The 25,821-nt window shown below is 37.0% G+C and overlaps 3 protein-coding genes across 3 annotated transcripts; all 3 read left to right on the top strand.

Annotated features, from left to right (window-relative positions):
* The first annotated feature begins 7,019 nt into the window (after nt 1–7,019).
* LOC127078946 (zinc finger BED domain-containing protein RICESLEEPER 2-like) lies at nt 7,020–8,904 on the top strand. The gene is made up of 2 exons (XM_051019356.1): nt 7,020–7,065; nt 7,397–8,904. The coding sequence occupies exons 1-2, from the start codon at nt 7,041–7,043 to the stop codon at nt 8,902–8,904; spliced, it is 1,533 nt and encodes a 510-aa protein (XP_050875313.1). The 5' UTR covers nt 7,020–7,040.
* Nucleotides 8,905–10,009: 1,105 nt separating this feature from the next.
* LOC127078945 (receptor-like cytoplasmic kinase 1) lies at nt 10,010–10,834 on the top strand. The gene is made up of 4 exons (XM_051019355.1): nt 10,010–10,107; nt 10,220–10,352; nt 10,588–10,674; nt 10,790–10,834. The coding sequence occupies exons 2-4, from the start codon at nt 10,227–10,229 to the stop codon at nt 10,832–10,834; spliced, it is 258 nt and encodes an 85-aa protein (XP_050875312.1). The 5' UTR covers nt 10,010–10,107; nt 10,220–10,226.
* Nucleotides 10,835–24,507: 13,673 nt separating this feature from the next.
* On the top strand, nt 24,508–25,513 carry LOC127078943 (sodium/calcium exchanger NCL). The gene has a single exon (XM_051019354.1). The coding sequence runs from the start codon at nt 24,560–24,562 to the stop codon at nt 25,511–25,513; it is 954 nt and encodes a 317-aa protein (XP_050875311.1). The 5' UTR covers nt 24,508–24,559.
* Nucleotides 25,514–25,821: the final 308 nt, after the last annotated feature.

Raw genomic sequence — 25,821 nt, 5'->3', positions numbered from 1 at the left:
ATAAATAGTACAAAGTGTCTTAGATGAACAACCCTTATTCAATTCCTATCTCCTTAACTCTACCCATATATTTCTATTTAGGAATCCCCCTAAATATGAGTCACTTATCACTTTCTCTCAATTACTAACCCTAGTGATCAATACAATAATTAGAATATTGAATGTTGAATTATAACTCAAATAACAAACCAAACTTTATGCCTTTAGATATAAATGCAGGCACTAGAGTTGTGCACAAATAATAACACAAATAAAGACTCAAAGTATAAACCCTAACACAAAGATCTTAAATACTTGCACACACCTTAAACATTAGGTTTAAGTCTCCTTAAATTACAATGCAACTTCTGGGCTTTTCTCCAATAGGCATAAGATTTGATCACGTCCAAATTTGTAAAGGATTCTGTTTTGATTTGTTTTTCAAAAATCTCCAACCCAAATGTTTGATTTGTTTTGGTTTGAATTTAAATCTCTAACTGATTTGATTTTATCCTTTTAATATGCCAAACAAATTTATTCAATGTATTGTTAAAATATAGCAACAAATATGATTGGAACCCACCCACAAAATTTGCTCAGAACAACAACAATCATGGCCTGCTGATAAAGGCCAGATGTTGCACACATGCTGGAACATCTGGTCCCACATGTGTCCTTTCTTCACTTAAACATCTTGTTCACTCCATGTTTTTTTGCATAGTGCAGCCAATCAAAAAGAACAACAATTTCCCCCTTTGGCAAATTTTGGTAAAAATAACTCTTCCAAAACTTACAAGACGTGCATGGGTAAATCTTGATAAGCACACCACAAACAGAAACACATAGCAAAAAACAACAATAGAAGTAACACAAAATCAGAATACATGAAATTTTGTTGCTACATCAAAACAAATAATGCTCTCATACATCCAGTCACACAATTAACCATGCATGCTCACATTCAAAGTTAGTAGTAGTCAGTCAGGTTAGTTAGATCACTCAACATGCACCACTACACAGAATTTTACATATACACACATAGAGATCAGCTCACACATGCTCATAGATGAAGGTCAGATTCCAAGCCAGATGCTCGAGCATGCGAGCACACAAGCTCATCATATGAGAACATAAGAAAAAATAAACATCCACACACATCTATTAGACATGATGTATGCACACACACACACACACACATACACACACATACAACACACACACACACACACACACACACACACACACACACACACACATTTTTCCACAATTTAGAAAAGTCAGGCAAAGAATAAAAACCATAGAAATACTACTAAATAACTTAGAACTGAGAAATAAATCCAGAGAAATACTATCATAACAGATCCAATATTGTTAAGGAGTTATTACTGATCCAACAACAAAACAAGGATCATACAATCATACTAATAGAAACACCTAGAAATATCAAACTTTAGATTTTCTCTATAGACCAACCACCTGATTCAATGAAAGTAACCCAGTCTTCATCAACATCTGAGGTATAATCATGTGTTTGAACATGTATCTTCTTCAATGACATCATCTTTGTTACAAAGTTCTTCCCAGTCATATATGCTTCAATAAATGGTCCAACATGTGTCTCCACCTTGGATTCATTCTTCTCCAGATCATCCTTCTTTGACTCTAGAGCCCTATCCTTCTTGCCAGACTTGTCTTCTAGCATATTGACCTCATTAGCTTTAGCTTTTCCAGATGATTGGTTCATATTTGAAATGAATGGAAAAACTTGAGAGAAGGAAGAGTGAATAATTTTCTGAGTACAATATAGAAAGAGAAGAAGAGTATTCTTTCTTGTAACGATGGACTAGTTATAAAGATACTTTGCAATCAACCTTATCTCACGTGCAACATTGGTCTTAAGAGATAGAAAAGGTATTTCTATTCTTGCACACATACCATACATTGATTGCTACAAATTCTCACATATGCAAATACCAAGAACACTTATTAGTTTTTCAAACTGAGCTGCATCCAATGCCTTAGTGAATATGTCAACCAACTATTTTTCAGTTGTTATATGCTCAACATTTACAATTTTATGTTCCACAAATTCTCTGATGAAGTGATGACGAATGTCAATGTGCTTAGTTCTAGTGCGTTGAACAAGATTCTTTTAAATATTAATAACATTCAATTTATCACAAAATAATGTCATGACATCTTATTCGACAGAGCAATTGAGTGCATCTACTCCCTGCAACAATATACTCAACTTCAACACTAGATAATGATACACAATTTTGCTTCTTGTTGAACGAAGAGATTAAATTATTGTCAAGAAAGAAATATCCACCATATGCACTTTTTCTATCATATGCACTTCCATTCCAATCTGCATCATAATACCCTACTAGTATTGGATTGGTACATGAGAATAGAGAATACTAGTCACAAGTACCATTGATATACTTCATGATTCTTTTAACTTGAGTAAGATGACCAGCCTTGTGTTTAGCTTGATACCTTGCACAAACACCTACATAGAAAGTGATGATAAGTCTGTTTATTGTTAGGTATAGTAGATTGTCAATCATGCTTCTGTATAAACTTTGATCTGCATCAACACCCTAATCATCTTTGGTTACTTTCACATGTATTTCAACATGAAGAGTTCTCTTGTGACTTGCATTTTCAAGCCCAAACTTCTTCACTATCATCTTAGCATACTTGCTTTAAGATACAAAAATGTTGTCTTCCATTTTCTTTACTTGAATTCCAAGAAAGTAAATGAGTTTTCCTACAAGACTCATCTCAAATTCAGACTTCATTTGTTGGAAAAAATGTTCCACCGTCTGGTTTGACATCCAACCAAAGACTATGTCATAAACATAAATCTGGGTTATCATGAGCTTTCCTCTATATTTTTCACAAATAGAGTTTTGTCTATTCCACCTCTTTTGTATCCACTGTTGACCAGGAACTCAATTAATCTTTCATACCAAGCTCTTGGGGTTTGTTTTAAACCATAAAGAGCTTTCTTTAACTTGAACACATGATCTGGAAAAATAGGATCAGTAAATCCCTTTGGTTTCTTAACATAAACATCCTTAATAAGATATTCATTCAAGAATGCACTTTTAACATCCATTTGAAATAATATGAATTTAAACATGCAAGAGATTCTTAGTAATAATCTAACAGATTCAAGACGAGTAACTGGAGCAATGTCTCATAAAAATTAACTCCTTCTATTTGAGTGTACCCTTGAACCACTAACCTTTCCTTGTTTCTTGTAATTGTTGGTTAATACTATGGACACAAAGAAGTCTAGAAAGGGGTTGAATAAACATTCTCCCTTTAAGGCAATTTAAAAAATATTTTAGGTCCCATCAATGAAATCATAGATTTTAAGAAGCATATAAGCAAAACAAAAAACCGGAGAGCTTGAAAGTATCTAAATGAATTAAACCAAGTGAAATAATACATGATATAACTAAGGACTTAATAACTTGCAATGCAAGTCAATCACAAGACAACTAAAGTCGCTTTAAATAAAGCGATTTAAAAACACTTTACATATATATTCATTCAAGACATAATTGTGTCTATGATAATCTAATAAGGTTGATGCACCATGGATCTAAGCATGGTCTAATAGATGCAATCAGTGCAATAATATAGAAAGCATATAAATTATACATTAAATCTCTATAAGCATGGTCTATCCTATATGACATACAATCGATGCAATAATGCACTAATGCAATAACAATATTAATGAATAATATAGAATTAAAAGGAGATAAAGGAAGAGGAAAATATACACAAAGATATTTAATGGTTTGGTGTTCGTCTCTGCTTTGCCTACTCCACTCCTCAATGGTGTTAATTAACCACTGGGAAATAATCACGATCTTCCACTATTTCGATAAGTTTGATACATGTATTTTGGTTACAACGAACTATCACACGATAATTCTCATACTGACGCCGTCACCCAAACTCCTAACACAAACAAAATCACTAAATATCTTAATCCAAGAACCTTGCTATCCATAATAACCCGCTCCGAGTATTCATGTGTGACAATCGACCTGATCCCACCAATTTCTTGTCTGAGTGATTACCATTAACTAAACATTTAATGGACAACCCCCAACCTTGTCTGCGAGTGTCGCGGCGCAAAAAATATCCGAGCGGATGAACACTCAAAATACAATGAAGTCGTCACTGAAGTTTATTTTTAAAAGGAAAATATCGATAAAACCCTAAAAGAACGAAAATATGGTCATCACAATCAAATTCAAGTTTAGGAGTCACTTATGCGCATAGTAGATATTAACACCTCGCAACATCCATTGTATCCAACGAGAATGCGTAACTAGTTTTGCGAATAAATGTTAACGTTAATGTTTGAGTTTGTTCTTATTATTAAAAATATTTACAAAAATAAATAAAGGGGAAAAATAGGTTTTTTATTAGGGTGTTTGACGAGAGATTGAATTTCGCTCATACATATCCCTAGTTATGATGGGGAACTCAAAGCTACGTAGTTATGGTATCAAAAATTTGTTTGTTGTTTGATATTAGCCAAATATGTTTAGGTCGCATTCGAGCAGTTAAACGTTGCTTGATACTCGCACATGGGAGAAGTGAATATTGTTTGTGCTTTGCGTCATAATGGATAAAATACCGTTCGTTTATGAAAAGAGTTTTTGTCGCGTTGAGGCGGAAAAAAAATTTGATTGGTTGAAGTTGCTTTTTAGGTGGACGGCGAATATTCGAGCAATGAAGCGTATGTCGACCACCCATTTATTCGATGAGCAAGTGGATGTAAATCCACCACATCCTTTTTCATCCAAGTTTGGACTTTGAAATTTATTGGCGAAAGACGATTATTCGAGCAATAAGGTGTACGCCCATCACCCGTTTACTCGAGGAGCAAGTGGATGTACATCCATCCAATCATTTTTTATCAAAGTTTGATCAGTGTGTTTTTATTCGAAAGACGAATATTCGAGCAATGAAGCGTACACCAGCCACTCGTTTATTCGAGCAGGAAGTGAATGTTCATCCACCTGATCCTTTTAAATCCTAGTTTTAAATTAAAATGTTTTAATGGAAGACAAATATTCGAAGCGATGAGGCGTGCATCAACCACCCATTTATTCGAGTAGCAAATGGATATACATCCCCTCATTCCCCCCAATGCACTCATGAAACTGTACTACCTATACATCAATCATCATCAAAAGTACAAGTAGGAACACAATTTGGAACATGGTATAAAATAGACAGAATACATAGGGGTGGACAAGAACCGTTCACCCAGCCTAATCCGCCGGTAACCGAAAAAGAAAACCGAAATGGGCGGGTTCAAACGGTCTACCGGGTCAGTGATTAAAATATAGCAGTTTCAATTGGGTTTATATGGGCGGGTCGGGTTCAAAATTCTGAACCGCGGATACCCTAACCCGCCCAATTGAGATACCCTCCTAGGGTTTTCCAGCAGCCAAAGTTCTCTCTGTTCTCTCACTCACACCCAATACTACCGGTAAGCATTTTTTGTTCTCTCACTCACAGCCGCACCTCCATGAAAATATTCTAGCTTCAATTCTCAACATCGTTCCACCACCATCATTCACCACCCACCACCTTCAATTCTCACCACTCACCGCCCAATTTTCAATCCACGTGCCGCTTTCGGTTTCTGCTGCTTCCACACCTCAGCTCATCTTCCAATGCTTCGTGGCTCGCCGCTCTTTTCCGCCAACACACTCACCGCTAATTCCGTTCCGGTATGTATTCAATCACCGTTCACCAGCCTAGGTTTTTATATACGGTGGAGTATGAGGTTTTTCGGATGATGCTCGGAAACGCACCGTAACGTACCTATGAATTTCATGTGGTTGATTGATTTTTGGAGTTTTAAACGTAACTATTATTCAATTTGTTGAAGGTTTTTTTGAAAAGGGTATGGTTGGTTTTTTCTTTTTTTGGTGAGTGTTGTTGAGTGCTAGGTGTTTGATATATTGTCTGAGAGAGAAATTGAAAAATGGGATCTGGTAATGAAGTTCATTCTGTTGGTGAGTTTAGTTTAGATGCTAAGTGGATTATAGATCCTAAACAATTGTTTGTTGGTCATAAGATTGGAGAAGGTGCTCATGTTAAAGTTTATGAAGGAAAGTAAGTCAAACTTGTGGTTTTAGTTTTTTCTTTTTTTAGTCAATTTTGGGTTTTGAGTTCTTTTTATCATGTAGATTGTTGTTATTTGAAAAAGAATGAGTTTTGGTGCAAAGTTTGTTTTGATTTGATTTAAGCTTCATGGTTTGTACTTAGAGCATGTGTGGATTGACTTATTTAAGCTTTTTTTTTACATAAGCACTTGTGAGACTTTTTGGAGAGTTTATGAAAATAGCTTCTAACATGTCCATAAGCTGAAATTTTAGCTTATTTTCATAATAAGTTATTTTTGGCTTATTTGCATAAGCTCTTTAGTATAGCTTTTAAAAGAAACTTATAACTTATATGCAAACCGTTTTACTTATTTTATGTTTAGTTATAGAAATGGCTACACACAAGCACTTAGGTGACTTAATCTGTTTGGAGAAATGCACATTATGCATCTGTCGGATAGGATTGTTTGCTGAGTTATTTGTTGGATTTGCTGATTGCAGATATAAAAATCAAAATACTGCAGTTAAAATTATCAACAAGGGAGAAACACCAGAAGAGATTTCAAGGAGAGAGGCTCGGTTTGGTAGAGAGGTTGCAATGCTATCGAAAGTTCAACACAAAAATTTAGTCAGGGTATTTTTTCACCCTTGGAAATCTAAGTAGATTTTTTCCTTTAATTAGAATTGACAAGAGACTAATGTTAATAACAGTTACTCTAATCATGCTGGTAGTGATTAATGGAAAAAAATGTCTCATTGTTTGATGCCAGTTTATCGGGGCCTGCAAAGAACCTGTGATGGTTATAGTAACTGAACTTCTATTAGGTGGAACATTACGTAAGTATCTCTTGAGTAAGTATCTCTGAATTGTTCTTTATTCTCTGCAGGTTGGTGTTGTTTCTGATTATGACTTGTCTAAAGCAGAAAACAAGTAAGAGCTTGCACCATTTATTGCTTTTTTTCATACTTTAAGTGCTTTTCTTAGGACCTTTCAAATTGTTTTTACAAATTATCTTGTTGAACTTATAATTAAAAGTAAATTATGTTGGTTAATAAGCCGAAGTAAGTTATCCAAACATTCTTAAGTCATTGTAGAGATTCAGTGCATTTCATTTTCAACTCAAATAGCTACCATCTATTTTCATGTTATTTTATCTGTTAATGACTTTTTTCAAATAGCCAATTTTTACTTGATTTCTATTTTAAATTTTGCAACCTGCTTTTCCTTCAATTATGTTGATTATGGCTCCGTCATTTTTCAGTGATGGGTCAGCCTAATCAAACTATACCTACTCAATCTGTCATGAATGAAGTTGGTTCAACAGCAACAACTGAAGTTGTTGGAGCAGAATTAGTTAATACCCAACCTACAAAGAAGAGGAAAGCTAGTGCAAGTGGTTCTAGGCAATCATCTGCTTGTTGGGAGCACTTTATTAGATTACCAGATGACTTAGTTGATACACCAACTGCAGCTTGTAAACACTGCCACAAAAAATACCTATGTGACCCTAGGACTCATGGCACCACCAACATGAACCATCACATTCTAAAATGTGCAAAGAAGCCTAGAACCATTGATCCCACCCAAACTATTCTGACATACCCCTCTGCAGAAGGATCTAGTTTGGGTCATGTTAGCTCCAAATTTGACAAGCAAGCTTGTAGAAAAGCTTTGTCAATTTTTGTGGTTCTAGATGAACAACCATTTAGTGCAGTTGAGGGGGAAGGTTTTAAGTACTATTCTAAAGTAATGCAGCCCCAGTTTACTCTCCCATCTAGGCGTACAGTAGCTAGAGACTGTTTTCAGCTACACTTGGATGAGAAACAAAAACTAAAAGCCTTCTTTAAGTCTGACTGCAATAGAGTAGCACTTACTACTGATTGTTGGACTTCTATCCAAAATCAAAACTACTTAACCCTTACGGCACACTTTGTGAATAACGAATGGAACTATCAAAAGAGAATTATAAGCTTCACAGTTATTCCAAACCACAAGGGTGATACGGTAGGTAGGAAGATTGAAGAGGTGTTAAGGGATTGGGGAATTAGGAATGTGTCTACCATAACTGTTGATAATGCAACTTCAAATGATGTAGCTGTAGCATATTTGCATAGAAAAATATCAACTATGAATGGGATGATGGGGGATGGAAAATGTTTTCATATGAGGTGCACTGCTCACATATTGAATTTGGTGGTAAATGAGGGTTTGAAAGATAAGCATTTGTCTATTACTAGTGTTAGGGATGCTGTTAGATTTGTCAAGTCCTCACCTCATAGGGCATCCAAGTTTAAAGAGTGCATTGAATTTGCTAGAATAACTTATAAAAAACTAGTATGTCTCGATGTTTCAACTCGTTGGAACGCGACATATTTGATGCTTGAGGCTGCAGAGAAGTTTCAAGCTGCTTTTGATAAGCTTGAGTATGAAGAGTCGAGCTATAGGGAGTTCTTTGGAAAAGGTAGTCCTCCTAGTAGTGATGATTGGGACATTGTTAGAGCTTTCATCTCTTTTTTAAAGTTATTCTATGAAGCAACTAATGTTTTTTCCACCTCTCAAAGTGTGAGTTTGCATAGTGCTTTTCACCAAGTGTCTGCGATCTATTGCGAGCTGAAGCAAGCTACTATGAACTTGAATGGTGTTTTTGCAAGTGTGGGTGGGGACATGATGGAAAAGTATAATAGATATTGGGGGTGTGCTACTAAGATGAACAAGTTGATTTATTTTGGAATCATTTTGGATCCAAGATACAAGTTGAGTTATATTTAGTGGACTTTTAAGGATATGTATGGAGTCGAATCTGTGTTTGCTACCGGGTTGATCAAATCTATAAAAGAGAGCTTACAAAAATTGTATGATTGGTATAAGCAAGCTTATGACCAAAATCATAATAGACAACCTCTTGGTAATGGTGAAAACAATGTTTCCAATGATGAAACAACAGCTGGCCGTCCTTCACTAATGGCTAGAGCCGATGCTTTTGAGCAACATTTAGAGGAACAAGACTCGATTGATCAACAAAATGAGCTTGAGGGTTTTTACTCTAGTAAGTGTGTCAAAAGGGATCCTAAATTTGACCTTCTTGTGTGGTGGAAACACAATTCAACACAATATCCTATTTTATCTACAATAGCTAAAGATATTTTTGCCACACCAGTGTCTACGGTTGCATCAGAAAGTGCCTTTAGTATGAGAGGGAGAGTCTTAGAAACTTATAGGAGCTCCCTAAAACCTGAAATGACAGAGGCATTAATTTGCACCCAGAATTGGTTAAAGCCGTCTTTTACCTATTTCAAAGACTTGAACCTCATGGAAGATTTTGAGCTTTCCGAAGATATTATAGCAGGTAAAATTATTTTTAAAAATGTTATATCTTTATTTCATAATTGTTATATATTTCTAAAAAAATGTTTATTTCATTATTTTAGAATTTGAAGAAATTTCTTCTACAGCAAGAAGAGGATCTTTACCGTCTCAGCCACGACCTTCTGGTTGTGCTTGAAAAATATGGAGGTATATTTACTTTATTAATTTGATTTATTTATTACTTTATTCCTTTTTAAAGCTTAATATTTTTCTTGTTTAATTTTTCAGTTCAACTATGTTTTTTGAAGTCATATGTGACTTATATTTTGTGACTACTCAATGGTCAAATAATATATATTTTGTCCTGTGGATTTTGGAGATATTCAAGCTAGCCAAATTTTGGTATGCATCAAACAATATATTATTGTATTAATTATCTATGTGGTTTTTTAGTCATTCACGCCAAATCTTTTTTTTTTGTTCTTAATGTTGTTGAAGGGTGCTTAATTCTCTTTTGGTTGCTGCACATTTGTTTACTCATACTGTTGTCATTCTGGATGGCGTTGCAAAGATTGCTGATTTCGATCTGTCGAATCAAGCCCCTGATGCAGCAACGCGTCTTCATTCTACCCGTGTTCTTGGAACCTTTGGTTATCATGCTCCAGAGTAAGTTATTTCTGAATGCCTAACTAATTTGTTTGTTTTTCTCAATGAGTATAAATTTGACTCCAAGTTGGTTTTTAAGGACTAACAATGACTTGATTTTTTTGTATGACAGATATGCAATGACCGGAAACCTCTCTCCAAATAGTGATGTTTACAGTTTTGGAGTCATACTGTTGGAACTCTTAACCGGGCGTAAACCTGTTGATCATACACTGCCCCGAGGACAACAAAGCCTTGTGACATGGGTATGCTATCATTTTCTCTCTCTTTCTGTTAATGCCATAATGTCACCGTAAAAATCTTTACACTGTCGAATAATCATAATCATAAGATTATAAAAAACGTCTGACGTTAGTCATAGCAAGTTCTAAAATTAGACATATGATTTGTCATGGTATATTGATATTGTAACGCTTTTACACCGACCGACAGTGATTGGATTTTACACAATGTGATTGTTTGTTGATTGGATTTTATCAGGCAGCACCGAGGCTTAATGAAGATAAGGTGAAGCAGTGTGTTGATGTTAGACTAAAGGGAGAGTACCCTTCCAAAGCAGTTGCCAAGGTAATTAAGTTTGTTATATTTTCAAGATGTAGATGAAATGTTGCTATTTAATGTAATTAACTTCATATTATGTAGTTTTCATTAATATGTTTCACTTGTTGTATTTTTGTAAAAGATGGCTGCTGTTGCTGCACTCCGTTACAAAAGCATAACTAGTTGAACGCATGACTATTATCTTAAACTCAACAAGAATTGTCTTACTTGTGAGTGGAAATATGTTGCTTTCTAATGGAGAAGACCAGACTCAGCTGCTGCCTTCAGAAACTGAAACTCAGGTTTCAAACTCTGATTCAGTTGAAGGGTTATTACCGGTTTCAAAAGTTTACACTGATGTGGCTGTTGTTCCTGAGCAACAAAACAACGAGATTCAACACTTGATATCCAATTGATACAGTGGTTGTAATTTATTAATTTCTTTTTAAGGTCTGTGTGGAAGTAGCATAACAGTTGTTATTTTGGATTGAAGTTTTTGATACTTCGAATTTATTTTGAATCTAAATTGTAGTAATTTGTAGCTCAAAATAGTATCAAAATGTATTATTGGGCTCAAAATAATATCAACCCAATAAAACCGATTAAACCGATTGCATAACCCGCAACCCGTCCTAACCCAACCCGTCCAAACCGATTACAAAAATGGGCGAAAATGGGCTTATATGGCTTAACCGTGGGTTGGGATGGGTGAGGCTTTTGGGCCCGAAACCGCCCAACCCGGCCCGTTGTCCAGCCCTAAGAATACATAATGAACCGAGTAAATAATGTACGATTCAAAATATCTTCACCAATAAATAAAGTATTATGATAGATACATAAGCTAATAAAAAATATGTCAAAGAAGACTCGATCTTGCTATCAGAGCAGGAAGAGAGATTGAATGGGTGAAGAAAGCCTAATCTTAAAAAAAAAAGTATTGATTGTTTCTGTGTTTTTCATATACGAGCGATTTTCAAAACTCTCCTAAAATTTTATCTTATTTTTTTTATGTTGTCTCTAAAAATTCTCTCAAGAACTTCCTCCCTTTTCCTCACAAAATAACCTATATTTATCATTAAAAGAAGATGAATGCAAACTGAAGAGGAAATTACTTATTTTGATATCTTTTGATTCCATGCATTATTGTTGAGATCTTTTTGCCATTTTGAAAAAGTATACCATAAAATATAAAATTTGCTTTTTTTACTTTTTGCTTTTCTCTACTTTTTTGTTTAAAAATAAATAAATAATTACAAAAAATTTAATTAAAACAATTTTTTTTAAATAAATTAAATTAAGCAATAAATATATAGCGGTCAATTAAAGCAAGATTTCATTTTTTATTTATTAAAACTATATAATTTAAAAATAAACCAAATTAAAAGGATTTTTATTTTTACTTTTTCTATTTTTTTTATACAAATAAGAATGAAGGTAAAAATTAAAAAATAGTATCACATACTTTTGGATTAATTCTCCCACACACACACCCCACCCCCCACACATTTTTCTCCTTCTTATATATATATATATATATATATATATATATATATATATATATATATATATATATATATATATATATATATATATATATATATATATATATATATATATATATATATTTCCCACTAAAATAAAATAATTTAGTGTTATCAATGTTTATCAAAATGAATTAAAACTCTTTATTGTGTTTTAAGATTTGATTTTTTCCTAATTTTATGAGATATTTAGTGTTATCAATGTTCACCAAAATGAATTAAAACTCCTTATTCTATTTTCAGATTTGATTTTTTCCTAATTTTATGAGATATGGAAGAGTGAAGAAAACCGTGTGATTTTTAGGGAAAAGATATTTGTTTTCAAAAATTCTTTTTGTTATTATTTTTTTTCCTTTTTTATGAAATAAAAGAGTTTTTTTTTGTGCTATTAAATAAAATCAAAATAACTATTTTTAGATTTTAATGAAAAAACATAAAACTAAAAATTATATACATATGTTTTGAAAATAAATAAATTTAATTAGCCGAACAAAATTGAGGTACGATAGCGAACAATCTTTCCCCAACGCCATCAAAGAAGGAAAACTTCCAACTCCACCTTACTGACTATTGATACTTGATCTCGCCAAAGTTTTCTTTGGAGTATATTGAAAACTCTCTCCTTGATAGATGACAATAAAGACTGAATTGCATTCAAGAAATGATATTTGCACCGATTACAAACAACAAACTTCACAAGAAAAATTAGATACCCTAATGTACCACTAGTCTCCCTTAACATTCAATCTTTCGAGATGAAAGTCCTCAACAATGGAAAAAGACTAAGGATGAAAGTGATGAACAGTGCCAGAATATCTCACAAACACTATAATTCACAGGATGTTAGTCAAGTAATTAGATGTATGTGTAAGAAGAACACACACAAGGTTCTTTCTAATTTTTGGGTAAATGGATTTTTCTTCTTGATTGATATCATGATATTTATTAATCATGATGAAAGCACAAGATTAATCAACTCACTCTCTTTTATTCACCCACAAAACAACAACAAATTAGGTTTATTTTATGATTTGAATCAAGTAGTCCAGAAGAAAATCCCAAATTTTCACAAGTTTATGATTCGACTCGCATTTAGCACATGATTCAAATCAAACACTTAATATCTTGATTTTAAGAGTTATAACTTGTGATTCAAGCCACATTTGATGAAACTACAAAAGGAGAACTTGCTAGGCTCAAAAAGAGACAATATCAAGGAATTAAACTCTCTAAATATATTGAATATTGAGGGGTCTTAAAGGTACAATTGCTAAATAGCATAAGCGATTACAATAGATCTCGAATATGAACAAAGTAAAAATACGCGAATATTAAATGATAAGCAAATTATAAATACTCAAACAAACTATAACAACCACACTCAAATTAGAAAAAAACATCAAAACAATTAAACGATACTATACGATAATGTGAATGCACTTTCAGTAACATTACCATTCTCAAAAAAATTGTTATTGTAAATTCATTTGGTGCCAATGATATTCACACGTTCAGTAACATTACCATTATTTCTTTTGAATTGACACAACTCTTCTTTCATAACATTTATCGAGAAGTCATCAGTCAGAGCTTCCTTGATATTCGTGGGTTCAACCTTGGAATAAAAGAAAGAGTTGGAAAGCATATCTCTGGATTTGGTGATGACTCCATCATTCAGATTTCCTATGACATTTTCAATGGGATGATTCTTATGAATTCTGATTGATGGTCCTTTGTAGACTTGAGGATTTTCAGAATTTGTGCTTTCAGACTCAATGTTGGACCCCGTGTGTGGTCATCTGCTGGGATATCAATCTCTTGAGGAGATACATCATATTCATCTTCATATTCTTGCTTATCTTCAAGAGTATCATCAATGATAACATTTATAGACTCCACCATTGTCTTGGTACGTTGTTATATACCTTGTATTCTATGTTATTGGTGGAATAACCTAGGAATATCCCTTCATCACTCTTTAGATTCATCTTCATTCTTTACTCACAGTCTTCCAAGATGTAACACTTGTTACCAAAGACATGAAAGTATTTAACATTAATTTTTCTTCCTTTCCAAAGCTCATACTGAGTTTCTTTAGTTCCAAATCTTATGGTCATATGATTATGAATGGGACACGCTGTATTCATGGCTTCTACCCAAAAGTAGTAAGGTAGGTTCTTGGCATGCAACATAACTCTAGATGACTCTTGCAAGGTCATATTTTTTCTATCAACCACTCCATTCTAATAAGGTGTGATGGGTGATGAGAATTCATGACCAACCCCTTAAGAGGAACAAAACTCACAGAATTTAAAGTTTTCAAATTCTTTGTTATAATCACTTCTTATCCTCACTATCCCACTCCCTTTTTATCTTTGGATATATTGACATAGCTCTTTGAAGACATAAAAAGTGTATGATTTTTCTTTAATAAATTTGACCCAAGTATACCTTGAGAAATCATCCACACATAAAATACATATCTTTTCCTACCCAGGATTTCGACTTGCACAGGTCCCATGAGGTCCATATGAATTAACTCAATAACTTTTGAGGTGGTAAGATGCTGGAGCTTCTTGTGGGACATCTTGGTCTGCTTTGCTTATTTGGAACTCTCCACAGATTTTTCCTTCTTCAATCTTTAGCTTTAGAAATCCCTTGATAGCATCTTCAAATATGTTTGTCATACCCCAAAATTTGCCCGTTAAGTTTTCAGGACATTTTTCAAGACATTCTCATCCGTTTTCAAGACATTAATGTTAAAGGAACAAGGGTCCAGCGCACAGGTTACCAAATCCAGAAGATGACCTAAACTGGCATACTCGCTAGGCGAGCCAACCCGTCGCTAGGCGAAGCCCACGCGTCATTCCTCGCCCCAGCGAGTTTTAATGACTTAGCTACTGGAACCCTTCGCTAGCTGTTCGCCTAGCGAATCCTTCGCTAGCTCACTCGCCTAGCGAGCTCACGAAATACCAGAAAATTTTGGGCTTAATTCTGAGCCCACCAAGACACAATTATTATAAATACTAGAACTTCACACAGAGAATAGGGACGGAGACAGAAAGGGAACAAGCAAACCCTAACAGAAGCAACCGGAGAAACCCTGGAGGCTAACGAAGAGAATTCAGAGTAACCCCCGGATACCCTGAAGGAAACTCATCTGCACAAAGGTTACCTCCGTCCAACTCAATTGCAAACAGGTTTGCCACACCCCCCACTAATTTTATGCTCCTAATTTGACATCTACAAATACATGAGTATGATTGAATTTCTAAATGTATCATTAGGTTTTGCCTATGGGTTTAAGTATGCATGAAGGCGTAACACGATATCTTGAATGTTTAACCATGTAATTTCTGTAATGGATGCCATAGGGTTTGGGGTTCCTGAAATCGCACTGTTATCAAAGAAGAACCCAGAACCCGCAGCCGTTCGCTAGCACTTCGCTGAGCGAACATGTAGCGAGGGTTCGCCAAGCCTTCGCTAGGCGAGGCAGTAGCGAACATGACAGTATTTGTTTTTTTTATTTGCATTCTAATCCGTTCTGTACTTGATTGACATGTTTTCTATTGCATCTACACGCTGTTTGCCTGACACTATTATTGTTGTGATTCTTTTGTTTGGTGCAACTCGTGGTTGCACCCTAGCTTGGTATTCTAACCCGTTTGTTGAATTTTTGTAAGGATTCACATACTCCTGAAGAGACAGTTTGCTAGGTATTCCACTTTATTTGGGGGATACCCTTGTGAAGATTCATTTTAATTACTTGATTGATTACATTTCCTTCAAACATATAATCTGGGCCCTCTTTTTGTTGCCTTACGATATCACGATCATGTCCCGCGAATGTAAAGATACCCTTAGTAAAGACCCTTCGGTTAAATCATCATAGTCCCTCGAATGTTGCCTTCGAATACATGACTTTGTCCCTCGATGACCCTTCGTGGTAGCCTACGATTAAATGATGATCGTCCCTTCGAATGCTAAGGTATCCTTACAAATGTTGCTTTTAATGACCAATCGACGACCCTACGATGTCCCTCTACATCCAAAGGATAAGACTACTTACTTCTCAATAGTAAGGACAGTTTTACCCTCCTAAGGATAGGAAATACCTATAAAGACCTTGGTTAGGTATAACTCTTAAATGCTTGCTCACAACTTAAAATACTTTTCACACCTCACACTTTTCAAAACATCTTTTAGAAAATCACCACTTGGTATACATTCGCACCAGAATCATCGCCGAGTTATATTTTTCTAAACATCTTTCAAAATCAAATGAGATAAACACTTTGTATACATTCGTACAAGAATCATTACAAAGTTAAACTCTCCTTTCAAAATATTTTCTAAACACGCCACCTTTCTCAAACACTTTCTCAAACAAGGAAAACATAAATGAGTTAAGCAATTAAGAGCCCATGGATAACCATACAAAGGGTGCTAACACCTTCCCTTTGTATAATGTACCTCCCGAACTCAAAATCTAATCAAGGTCTTTCCTGTTCTTTTCCGCCTTTCCTTATTGGATAAAAGAAAAGTCGGTGGCGACTCTTGCTATCCGCAACATTGCTTTTCAAAGCAAATCACAAAGTCAGTTCACCGTACCACAGAACTGGCGACTCTGCTGGGGGCAAGCTTAAAAAGAGAGGTTACCTTAAAAAAAAAAAAAGGTCATTTATGTTTTCGAATTGTTCCTTCGTCTGATTTACTTTTAAGGGATTGTTTGGGTATTCTATGCTTGAGTGAAAGATCCTACACCCGGATCTAGTGTACCTTAGGTAAGTAGCAAGAGATCATCGCGACTGTCCGGCGTATACTGGAATGGTTAAGATGATGGCTACGGTTAATGTGACACTTTAGATGTCCTGATGTTCCTCATGTTTACTTGAGGAAAAATTTGGCGTCTGCATGGTGTCATCAAAGCATTAACCAGACCTTTAGAACCCTAATTGACCCATCCTAGCCATTAGAAAGTAGTGAGATAACTGACTTCGGTTCCGACTGGGGTTGGTTGATACTCGATACTACACTCTTTGAAATTGGACTTTAAGGAAATTTTGGTAAACCGCTTGGTGTTGCACTGAAGTGGACTTAAGGAAAGGTCGATGATTTGAGATCCTTCTAGAACCCGGTTTACTATTATAGGACAGGTGGATCCAACCAAACTTCAGTGGGGAGGGTACTTACCTACGGAACTCGTGCAAGCCTTAAAACCTAGGAATGATTGCGGTGACTTGTTTGTGTTTGTTACTTGCTTAACATCATAACATCATAACATCATGACATCATGGCATTGTACTAACCGTTTCAAGGACTTAGGGATTTAACTTTGCTCTGTTAAACAGGCTATGGCTTCCAGGAAGACCATCCGGATCAATCTTGTAGCGATCTCTCCTCAACTCAAGAATTTAGTGTCAGAGCTTCTCGATCATGCTCAGTTCATCAAGAAACATGGTTCCCTCCTCAACTTAGTCACCACCGGTTTCAAGGAAGATATGATGAGAGTTCTATTCCAGTTCTTCGATCCTAAACATCATTGCTTCACCTTCCCAGATTATCAGTTGGTACCCACATTAGAAGATTTTTCCAGGTTGCTTGGGATACCTATCCTTGATCAAACACCTTTCAGTGGTTTAGAAAAAATTCTGAGGTCTGAAGAGGTTGCCGCGGCTTTACACATGACAAAGTCCGACATTGAAACTAATTGGGTAACAAGAAGTGGAGTTAAGGGTTTACTTGCCAAATTTCTGATAAATAAGGCCCGAGAATTCCTAAAAGTTATGAACGTTCATGCTTTCGAAGATGTTCTAGCACTACTAATCTATGGTTTGGTGCTATTTCCTAACCCGGATCAATTCATAGACATGAATGCCGTTAGGATATTTCTCACTCATAACCCTGTGCCCACCTTGCTTGGAGACATTTTGCATTCCCTTCACACTCGTACTATGAAAAGGCAAGGGACTCTCATGTGCTGCGTACCTTTATTATCTAGGTGGTTTATTTCGCACCTTCCTCAATCAGTATTGAAGAATGAGCAAAATTTGAAATGGTCTCAAAGGATAATGTCGCTCTCACATTCAGACATCCATTGGTGTCCCCAACCCAAAGAAAATGTTATCATCATTGACCGTTGTGGAGAATTCTCTAACGTACCACTCCTGGGGATAAGAGGAGGTATTACTTATAACCCAGCTTTAGCCCTATGTCAGTTTGGTTATGCTCGAAGAGATGGTCCACATGAAATAATTATTCAAGGCACTGTGTTTGACTATGACAACGACTCTCGAGGTCTCCGTCAAAGGTTTGTACGAGCCTGGGGCATGGTGAAAAGAAGTACTTTAGGACAGAAAAACTCTATTCCTATGGAACCTTATCTCAGATGGGTACACGCCAGAGCTCGTGAGCTTACCATGCCATATCTTGCAATCGGACCTCTGATTGTCGAGCCAAAAGTGGAAGGAGGTGCCCCTCAGATCATTCCTTATCTAGATATGCCTACCAATATTGAAGAATTGAAGAAATCCTGGATCCAGTTGAGAGAGGAAAGGGATACTTTTGAAACTCAGTTCGGTGCAGAAAGGAAGAAAGTATTAGAGCTCACCAGCCAGCTTAATGAGGAACGGAGACTCAATGCATATCTCCGCCCAAAAAGAAGCCGTCCCTGGGAGACTTGAGCTTTCATTGTATTTTTATTATTTTTGTAATGAACATTGATTAAAGAAGTTATTAATAAAAGTTTCCCTCTTTTGGTGGTTTACGCAAAGTTAAAATCCAAAAGTCCTTGAAAACATTTCACACATTGCATAGCATAACATAACATTGCATAACATGTATTCTAAAGGACCAATATTCTCACGGTCTTCCTTCTAAACAGAAAGATGGCTCTCGAACAAACTGTCAAAGATCTCCAGGCTCAGAATGCTCAATTCCAGGAGATGATCTTGAACTTATCCAAGGGGCAGGAAGAGCTGAAGGCTCTATTGCTCGAGAAGAAGAAGGACAAGAAAGCTGTGAGTTACATTAACCCGGGAAGAAGGCTTAAAGGACAGGCCGCAGGAGTCAAGATTAGAATTCCGAAGGATCCAGAAGAGGAGACAGAAAATGATTCGGAAGATGAGAATGCTGATCCCTTCAACCCTGAGGACGACGATGAAGATTATGAAAATGAACAGTACTCTCCAAAAGATGATAAGTATAAGTTGCTGGAAGAACGCATGCTAGCTATGGAGGGTCAGAAGGCGCCCGGTCTGGATTTCGAAGGCTTAGGTCTGGTCTCTGATGTGGTCATTCCCCGCAAATTCAAGGTCCCCGCTTTCACTAAGTATGATGGTGCGTCTTGTCCTCAGATGCATCTGAGAGCTTATGTGAGAAAGATTCAGCCGTATACCACTGATAGGAAGCTATGGATCCATTTCTTCCAAGAGAGTCTGTCTGGCACACAGTTAGAGTGGTATTATCAGCTCGAGAGCTCTAACATCCGTACCTGGACTGATTTAGCGACAGCTTTCTACAAGCACTACCAGTATAATTCTGAATTGGCGCCTACTCGGCTACAATTGCAGAATATGACTATGGGATCTAAAGAACGCTTCAAAGAATATGCTCAAAAATGGAGAGATTTGGCTGGCAGAGTCAAACCCCCTATGACTGATCGAGAATTAGTGGACATGTTCATGGGTACACTGACTGGCCCATTCTACAGCCATCTATTGGGAAGTTCCTCATCGGGCTTCACTGAACTTATATTAACAGGTGAACGTGTTTAAAGTGGCATTCGAAGTGGAAAGATACAGGTGGCTACCTCTGCAAGCACCAAAAAGTCCTATCAGGGGAAGAATGAATCAAATGTTGTGTACGGTCAAAGGGGTCATAACAAGAAAACCCGTGACCATGCTGTTGGAGCAGTTACGATTACAGCACCGCCATCTCAAAACTTCCAACACAGACAAGACAGGCCGAGAAGACAGTTTACGAAGATCAATATGACTTTAGCACAAGCACTGCAGGGTATGCTAAAAGCAAGTTTAATTACCCTCAAAGACCCTCCTGCAAATCCCAACACTACTTCTCCTCGTTATAATCCCAATGCCAGGTGTGCATACCACTCCGATAGCCCCGGGCATGATACAAACGATTGTTGGTTGTTGAAGAATAAGATTCAGGATATGATCGACGCTGGAGAAATTGAATTTGAACCTCCAGAGACTCCTAATGTCATCACTGCTCCTATGCCTAATCATGACAAGACTGTTAATGTTGTGGATGACAATTCTCACATTTCTAATATAGCTGACTTAGCATCTCCTTTCCTGATCATCAAGAAGAATTTGTTGCAAGCTGGTTTATTTCCAGGTTGTGCTGAAAATTGCGATCTCTGTATACTCCGACCCAATGGTTGCTTAAAGTTGAGGAATGGTATTCAACGGCTGATGGATGATTGTACAATTCTCTTTGAAAAGATTCCTAAGGTGGAAAACCCTATTGAAGCAATATTTGTGATTGCTAGGTCCAAAGTTCCAGTGAAGATTACCGCTACTAGAGTGCCTGTGAAGATTACTGCTGAGCCCAAGGTAGCTCCCCTAATTATTACTGCACCTGGCCCAGTACCGTACTCCTCAAGCAAAGCCATTCCGTGGAATTATGGAGGTGATGTTTACATCCACGGCATAAAACAAGATGGTAAGTCTGCTAATCCTAATGACGTTGACATTGTTGGGACTAGTAAAATTACTCGGAGCGGAAGGATCTTTTCTCCAGAAATCTCACCTCCCGTCCCTGAAACTCGAGGAAAGGAATCAGTAATCAATCCTTCTCAGTCAAGGACGCCAGTCGAAGTTACTACCGAAGATGTTGCCAAACAAGAAATGGAAGAAATGCTGAAAATCATCCGCAAGAGTGATTTTGATGTGGTAGAACAATTGGGGCATACTCCGTCTAAAATTTTGATGTTATCCTTGTTGTTATCTTCTGAGCCTCATGCCAATGCATTGATAAAATTCTTGAAGACCTCTCATGTACCTCAGGAGACATCTGTCGATCAGTTCGAAAATTATGTTGCTAACTTGGCTGTTGACAATGGCCTAGGCTTTTCCGATGCTGACCTGACACCAGCAGGAAAGAATCACAATAAAGCTCTGCATATCTCCATTGAGTGTAAGGGGATCACCTTGTCTCATGTGTTGATCGATAATGGCTCTTCTTTGAATGTGTTACCGAAAGCTGTGCTCGATAAACTTGACTGTAAAAGCATTGAACTGAAACCTAGTGACGTTGTGGTGCGTGCTTACGATGGTGCGAAGAGTGTTGTCCATGGTGAAGTGGTTCTCCCTATCAAGATAGGACCTCAAGTCTTCAACACTACCTTTCACGTAATGAACATTCGCCCTGCCTATTCCTGCTTGCTGGGACGCCCTTGGATTCATGGGGCAAGTGTTGTAGCTTCGTCTCTCCATCAAAAGTTGAGGTATCCAACAGAAGGTAAGATTGTCACTGTGTGTGGAGAAGAAGAGTATATTGTCAGTAGTGTGCATACCTTCAGATACGTCGAGATGGATGGCGAATTCTTTGAGACTCCTTCTCAGTAATTTGAAGTAGTTCCTCCAACCAGTCCTGTCCTTAAGCCAACTTCCCGTGTACCCAAGGTTATCCGTGCTCCTCCTGCCATGACTTCTCTGAAAGACGCTCAGGCCGTGGTCGAAGATGGTGGTCGTACTGGCTGGGGTTAACTGATCGATGTACCGTACAAGTCTGATAGATTTGGCTTGGGATTTCGCTCTGAAAAGGTAGTCAAAGATCAGATTAATGTTGTAGAAGATGCTGATAGCGATTGCGACTTGGATAATTGGATTTTCCCAATGATTGGTGACGGACTCAATAATTGGAAGGCTGAAGACACTATCCTGATTTCCTTTAGTCAGGAGTAATTGTTATTGCTATTTTAGTGTTTCAAATTTTGTAATTGTTTAAAGCATTGTGTCGATACCCGGGGCACAATAGCTAATTTTTCAAGGGTTTTGTCATTTTCATAAGCATATCCACATTCAATAAATCAATGGACTTTTTGCATTCAAATATTGCGCTCTTTATCTTTTCTGTCATCTTTTAAACAAGCTATGCTTTCTTACACACACTCACGTAACAAATGGCAGATCCATATCCACTCTGGATCCTATTGATAATAATTCTGCTACTGTTCATTATGACTTCGAAAATCCGATCTACCAAGCCGAGGATGGAAGTGAGGAAGATTTTGAAGTACCTGGAAAGCTTGTCAGACAGTTACTGCAAGAAGAAAAGACTATACAGCCGCATGAGGAATCAATTGAAACGGTAAATCTAGGTACTGAAGTAGACAAGAAAGAAGTCAAAATAGGAGCAGGCTTGGAAAACAGTGTCAAAGAAAGATTGATTCAAATGTTACACGACTATAGAGAGATTTTTGCTTGGTCTTATGAAGACATGCCAGGACTGGATACTGATATAGTAGTGCATCGTTTGCCAATGAAGGAAGATTGTCATCCTGTTAACCAAAAGGTTCGTCGCATGCGCCCTGAAATGTCTGAGAAAATCAAAGCCGAGGTTATGAAACAATTTGATGCAGGTTTTCTGGCTGTTACTTCTTATCCTCAATGGGTTGCTAATGTGGTACCAGTGCCAAAGAATGATGGTAAGGTGCGAATGTGTGTAGATTACAGAGATTTGAATAAAGCGAGTCCCAAAGATGACTTTCCACTTTCGCACATTGATGTTCTGGTGGATAACACCGCTTGTCATACCCCGATTTTGGTCCTGAATTTTTTTATGCTTGGCCTGACCTTACTTTGGTTTTATATGAGGATTGGTCTTGGTCCAAAGTCATGGTGCTGTTCATGTGATTGTTAATGCACATATGGTCTTGGTCATCCAAACAACCAACCTTCTTGTGTCACAAGCCAATTGCCAATCATGCCACTTGATTCATGAATACCCCTTTCAAATCCTAATCTTATACCATCATTTCATGGCCCTGTTAACATATATTGCTTGTCAAGTTATGTTCTTTTTTAAAAAAGAGTCAAACATTCAAGTCATAAGACAAAACAATTTGGAAACCAACTTCAAACCATTTGTTAATCCATTTCAATCCATTTCATGTCATTGTAAACCATTACATGTGAGTCCATACAAGAAAATACAAAATTTGGCATTTTTGACCAACTGTTGACTTTGGTCAACAGTTGACTTTTTGGTCAACTTTGACCAAAGTCAACCCAAAAAATTCACCCATAATAGTCCATTGAATTCCATTTACAAGAAAAATACAAAAAAAATGAACTTTGACCAATTGTTGACTTTGGTCAACTTTGACCAAAGTCAACACAACCTCATCCAATCTTCATTGGTTGTTGCTGATTTCTTCTTGGTTTCTTCCATTGCAAGCAAACCCCATTATGCTTTCTCTCACATCGTCACAATGTTCTTTTCTCTTCCTTCTCTTCTTTCTCTTTCTCTCTCTCTCTCCACCAACGCTAAAACCTCTCCTTTTCATTCCGAACATATTCCAGATGGTGTTGAGGTTGATGCTCAGGTGTTACCATGGAAAACGAGGAGATCTATGGCGGAAGCTGCTGTTTTGCCTAACGCGTCTTTGATATTGGCTCAAGAAAGGACTACAAGAAAGGACCCTCTTGATCATTTCAACCTTTACAAATCAATAGGTGGATGTATTGTACTTTACACTGCTCAAGGAAAGTTTCATGGGAGCACCTCGAATACGCTGGAATATATTGTGAGTCAAGCTGACTTCACTGCTGAAAACCTCAGGAAGGTGTCAGATTATCTCGGTGCGGCTAAGAATATTGGAGTCGATGCTGTTGTTTTACCGTCCGATGTTCAGAAGAACATAGAAAATATAAAAACAAAAATTAATGCAGCTTCTGTGGAACTCTCCAGCAAGCAGTACATCAATGCACACATGCTTGCAACTTGCAAGACCATGTGATCTTGCAGCAAGCCACACAAAACCATGGAAACACTTGTTGAGGACTAGTTGATTGAAGGTTTCAGCTTGGAAACATGTATCCTGCAGCAACAAATCAACATTACCACATGAGCCTAACACCACTGCAACCAAATTCCTTGCTCACAGTACACCATATTACCTGGCCAAAGCCTCAAATACAATTGGCCCTGCAGTAGACATTGGTTCAGAGCTTCATTAAACAAAAAAAAATGAATGGAAGCCACAACAATTTTTGCAAAAAAACATGCTGGATACCATTGCCCTGTTAGAGCCAACCAAGAACCGTAATGCAACCCACAACAAACCCTGCACCACCACCGTCCTTGGGAACTTGTTTCTCATTATAGTTTATGGGTTTCTCATGTACACCGCCGCTACGTTCTTGTCCAACGGTAGCGAACTCTTGCTTGAGATCTTGGGTCCCGGCATTGTTGGAGGGTTGTTTCTTCCTATCCTTGGTGCTCTCCCTGATGCCATGCTCATTCTCGTGTCTGGGCTTTCTGGAAGTGCAGAAGTTGCTCAAAATCAGGTAGCTGTTGGAATGGGACTGCTAGCTGGATCAACAGTGCTGCTTCTTACTATAATATGGAGGACTTGTGTGATTGTAGGCAAGTGTGACATTGAGGATTCAATTGCACTAGATTCAACAAACACCAGAGGATTCAGTCTAACTGGTTCTGGTATTAGTACGGATATTTGGACAAGTTATGCTGCAAGGATTATGGTTATATCTGTCATTCCATTCGTGATTGTTCAACTACCACAAATGCTCAATTCAACTTCTGGAAAGCACTTGGCTGTTTTGATTGGTTTTGTTATTTCCGTCTGCTTATTGATATCGTATTGCCTTTACCAAATTTTCCAACCCTGGATACAAAAACGAAAATTGGAATATATCAAACATAAGCATGTTATTTTGGGGCTTCTGAGACATTTGAAGATGCGTTCATTGGGAAAGCTTCTGAAAGATAATGGCGAACCCGATACAGACATAATTAGAAAGTTATTTGCAACAATTGATGAAAATAAAGATGGACATCTTACTCATGGCGAAATGACAGCACTGGTTGTTGGAATTCAGTTCGAGGAGATTGACTTGGACCATGACGACGCAGTAACAAGAATAATGGTGGATTTTGATACTTCTCGTAATCAACTTATTGATGAAGCAGAGGTTTCCTTCACCAAATGCTTTCGTATCCACACTATGCACACTCTTGCCAAACAACATGATTACCAGACCTGCATCAAAACAACAGTCAGCAGTCAGGTTGCAGTGAAAACAAACCAACCTCCAAGGGTGCATACTAGCTGAACCAAGCCAGTGATCCAGGCATGGGAATTGAAATAGGTCATGCAACCAAGGTTCTTAGTGAAAGCAGAAGCAAATTGAAGCCAAGCCAAACCTCCAAAGCCATTGAACCTCAACCGAAACTGCGCTTGAGTTTTCACAAAAAAGTCACTGCAGTAAAAAGAATAAGGTAATAGCAAAGCAGTTAAAAATCCAGAAAATCCCAATTGAGCATAAAGACAAAAGCGAAGAAGAAAGCTAAGTTCAGAATACCGTTTCCGGATAATAGCATCAAATAGGACAAACTCGTTTTTGAGCAGAAAAAGCACTTC

Source organism: Lathyrus oleraceus, chromosome 5 (genome assembly GCF_024323335.1).
Source record: "Lathyrus oleraceus cultivar Zhongwan6 chromosome 5, CAAS_Psat_ZW6_1.0, whole genome shotgun sequence".
In the NCBI taxonomy this organism is placed as follows: Eukaryota; Viridiplantae; Streptophyta; class Magnoliopsida; order Fabales; family Fabaceae; genus Lathyrus; species Lathyrus oleraceus.
Note: the sequence above shows the minus strand (reverse complement) of the source record. Positions and strands in the feature narration are given on the sequence as shown.

Excerpts from the sequence above, each read along its gene's own strand:
- LOC127078945 (XM_051019355.1), top strand. The coding sequence starts at position 10,227 with ATGACCGGAAACCTCTCTCCAAATAGTGATGTTTACAGTTTTGGAGTC. Across the intron at positions 10,353-10,587 it reads AACAAAGCCTTGTGACATGG|GCAGCACCGAGGCTTAATGA; the intron begins GTATGCTATCAT and ends GGATTTTATCAG. Across the intron at positions 10,675-10,789 it reads CTTCCAAAGCAGTTGCCAAG|ATGGCTGCTGTTGCTGCACT; the intron begins GTAATTAAGTTT and ends TTTTTGTAAAAG.
- LOC127078943 (XM_051019354.1), top strand. The coding sequence starts at position 24,560 with ATGTACACCGCCGCTACGTTCTTGTCCAACGGTAGCGAACTCTTGCTT.
- LOC127078946 (XM_051019356.1), top strand. The coding sequence starts at position 7,041 with ATGACTTGTCTAAAGCAGAAAACAA. Across the intron at positions 7,066-7,396 it reads TTGTCTAAAGCAGAAAACAA|TGATGGGTCAGCCTAATCAA; the intron begins GTAAGAGCTTGC and ends GTCATTTTTCAG.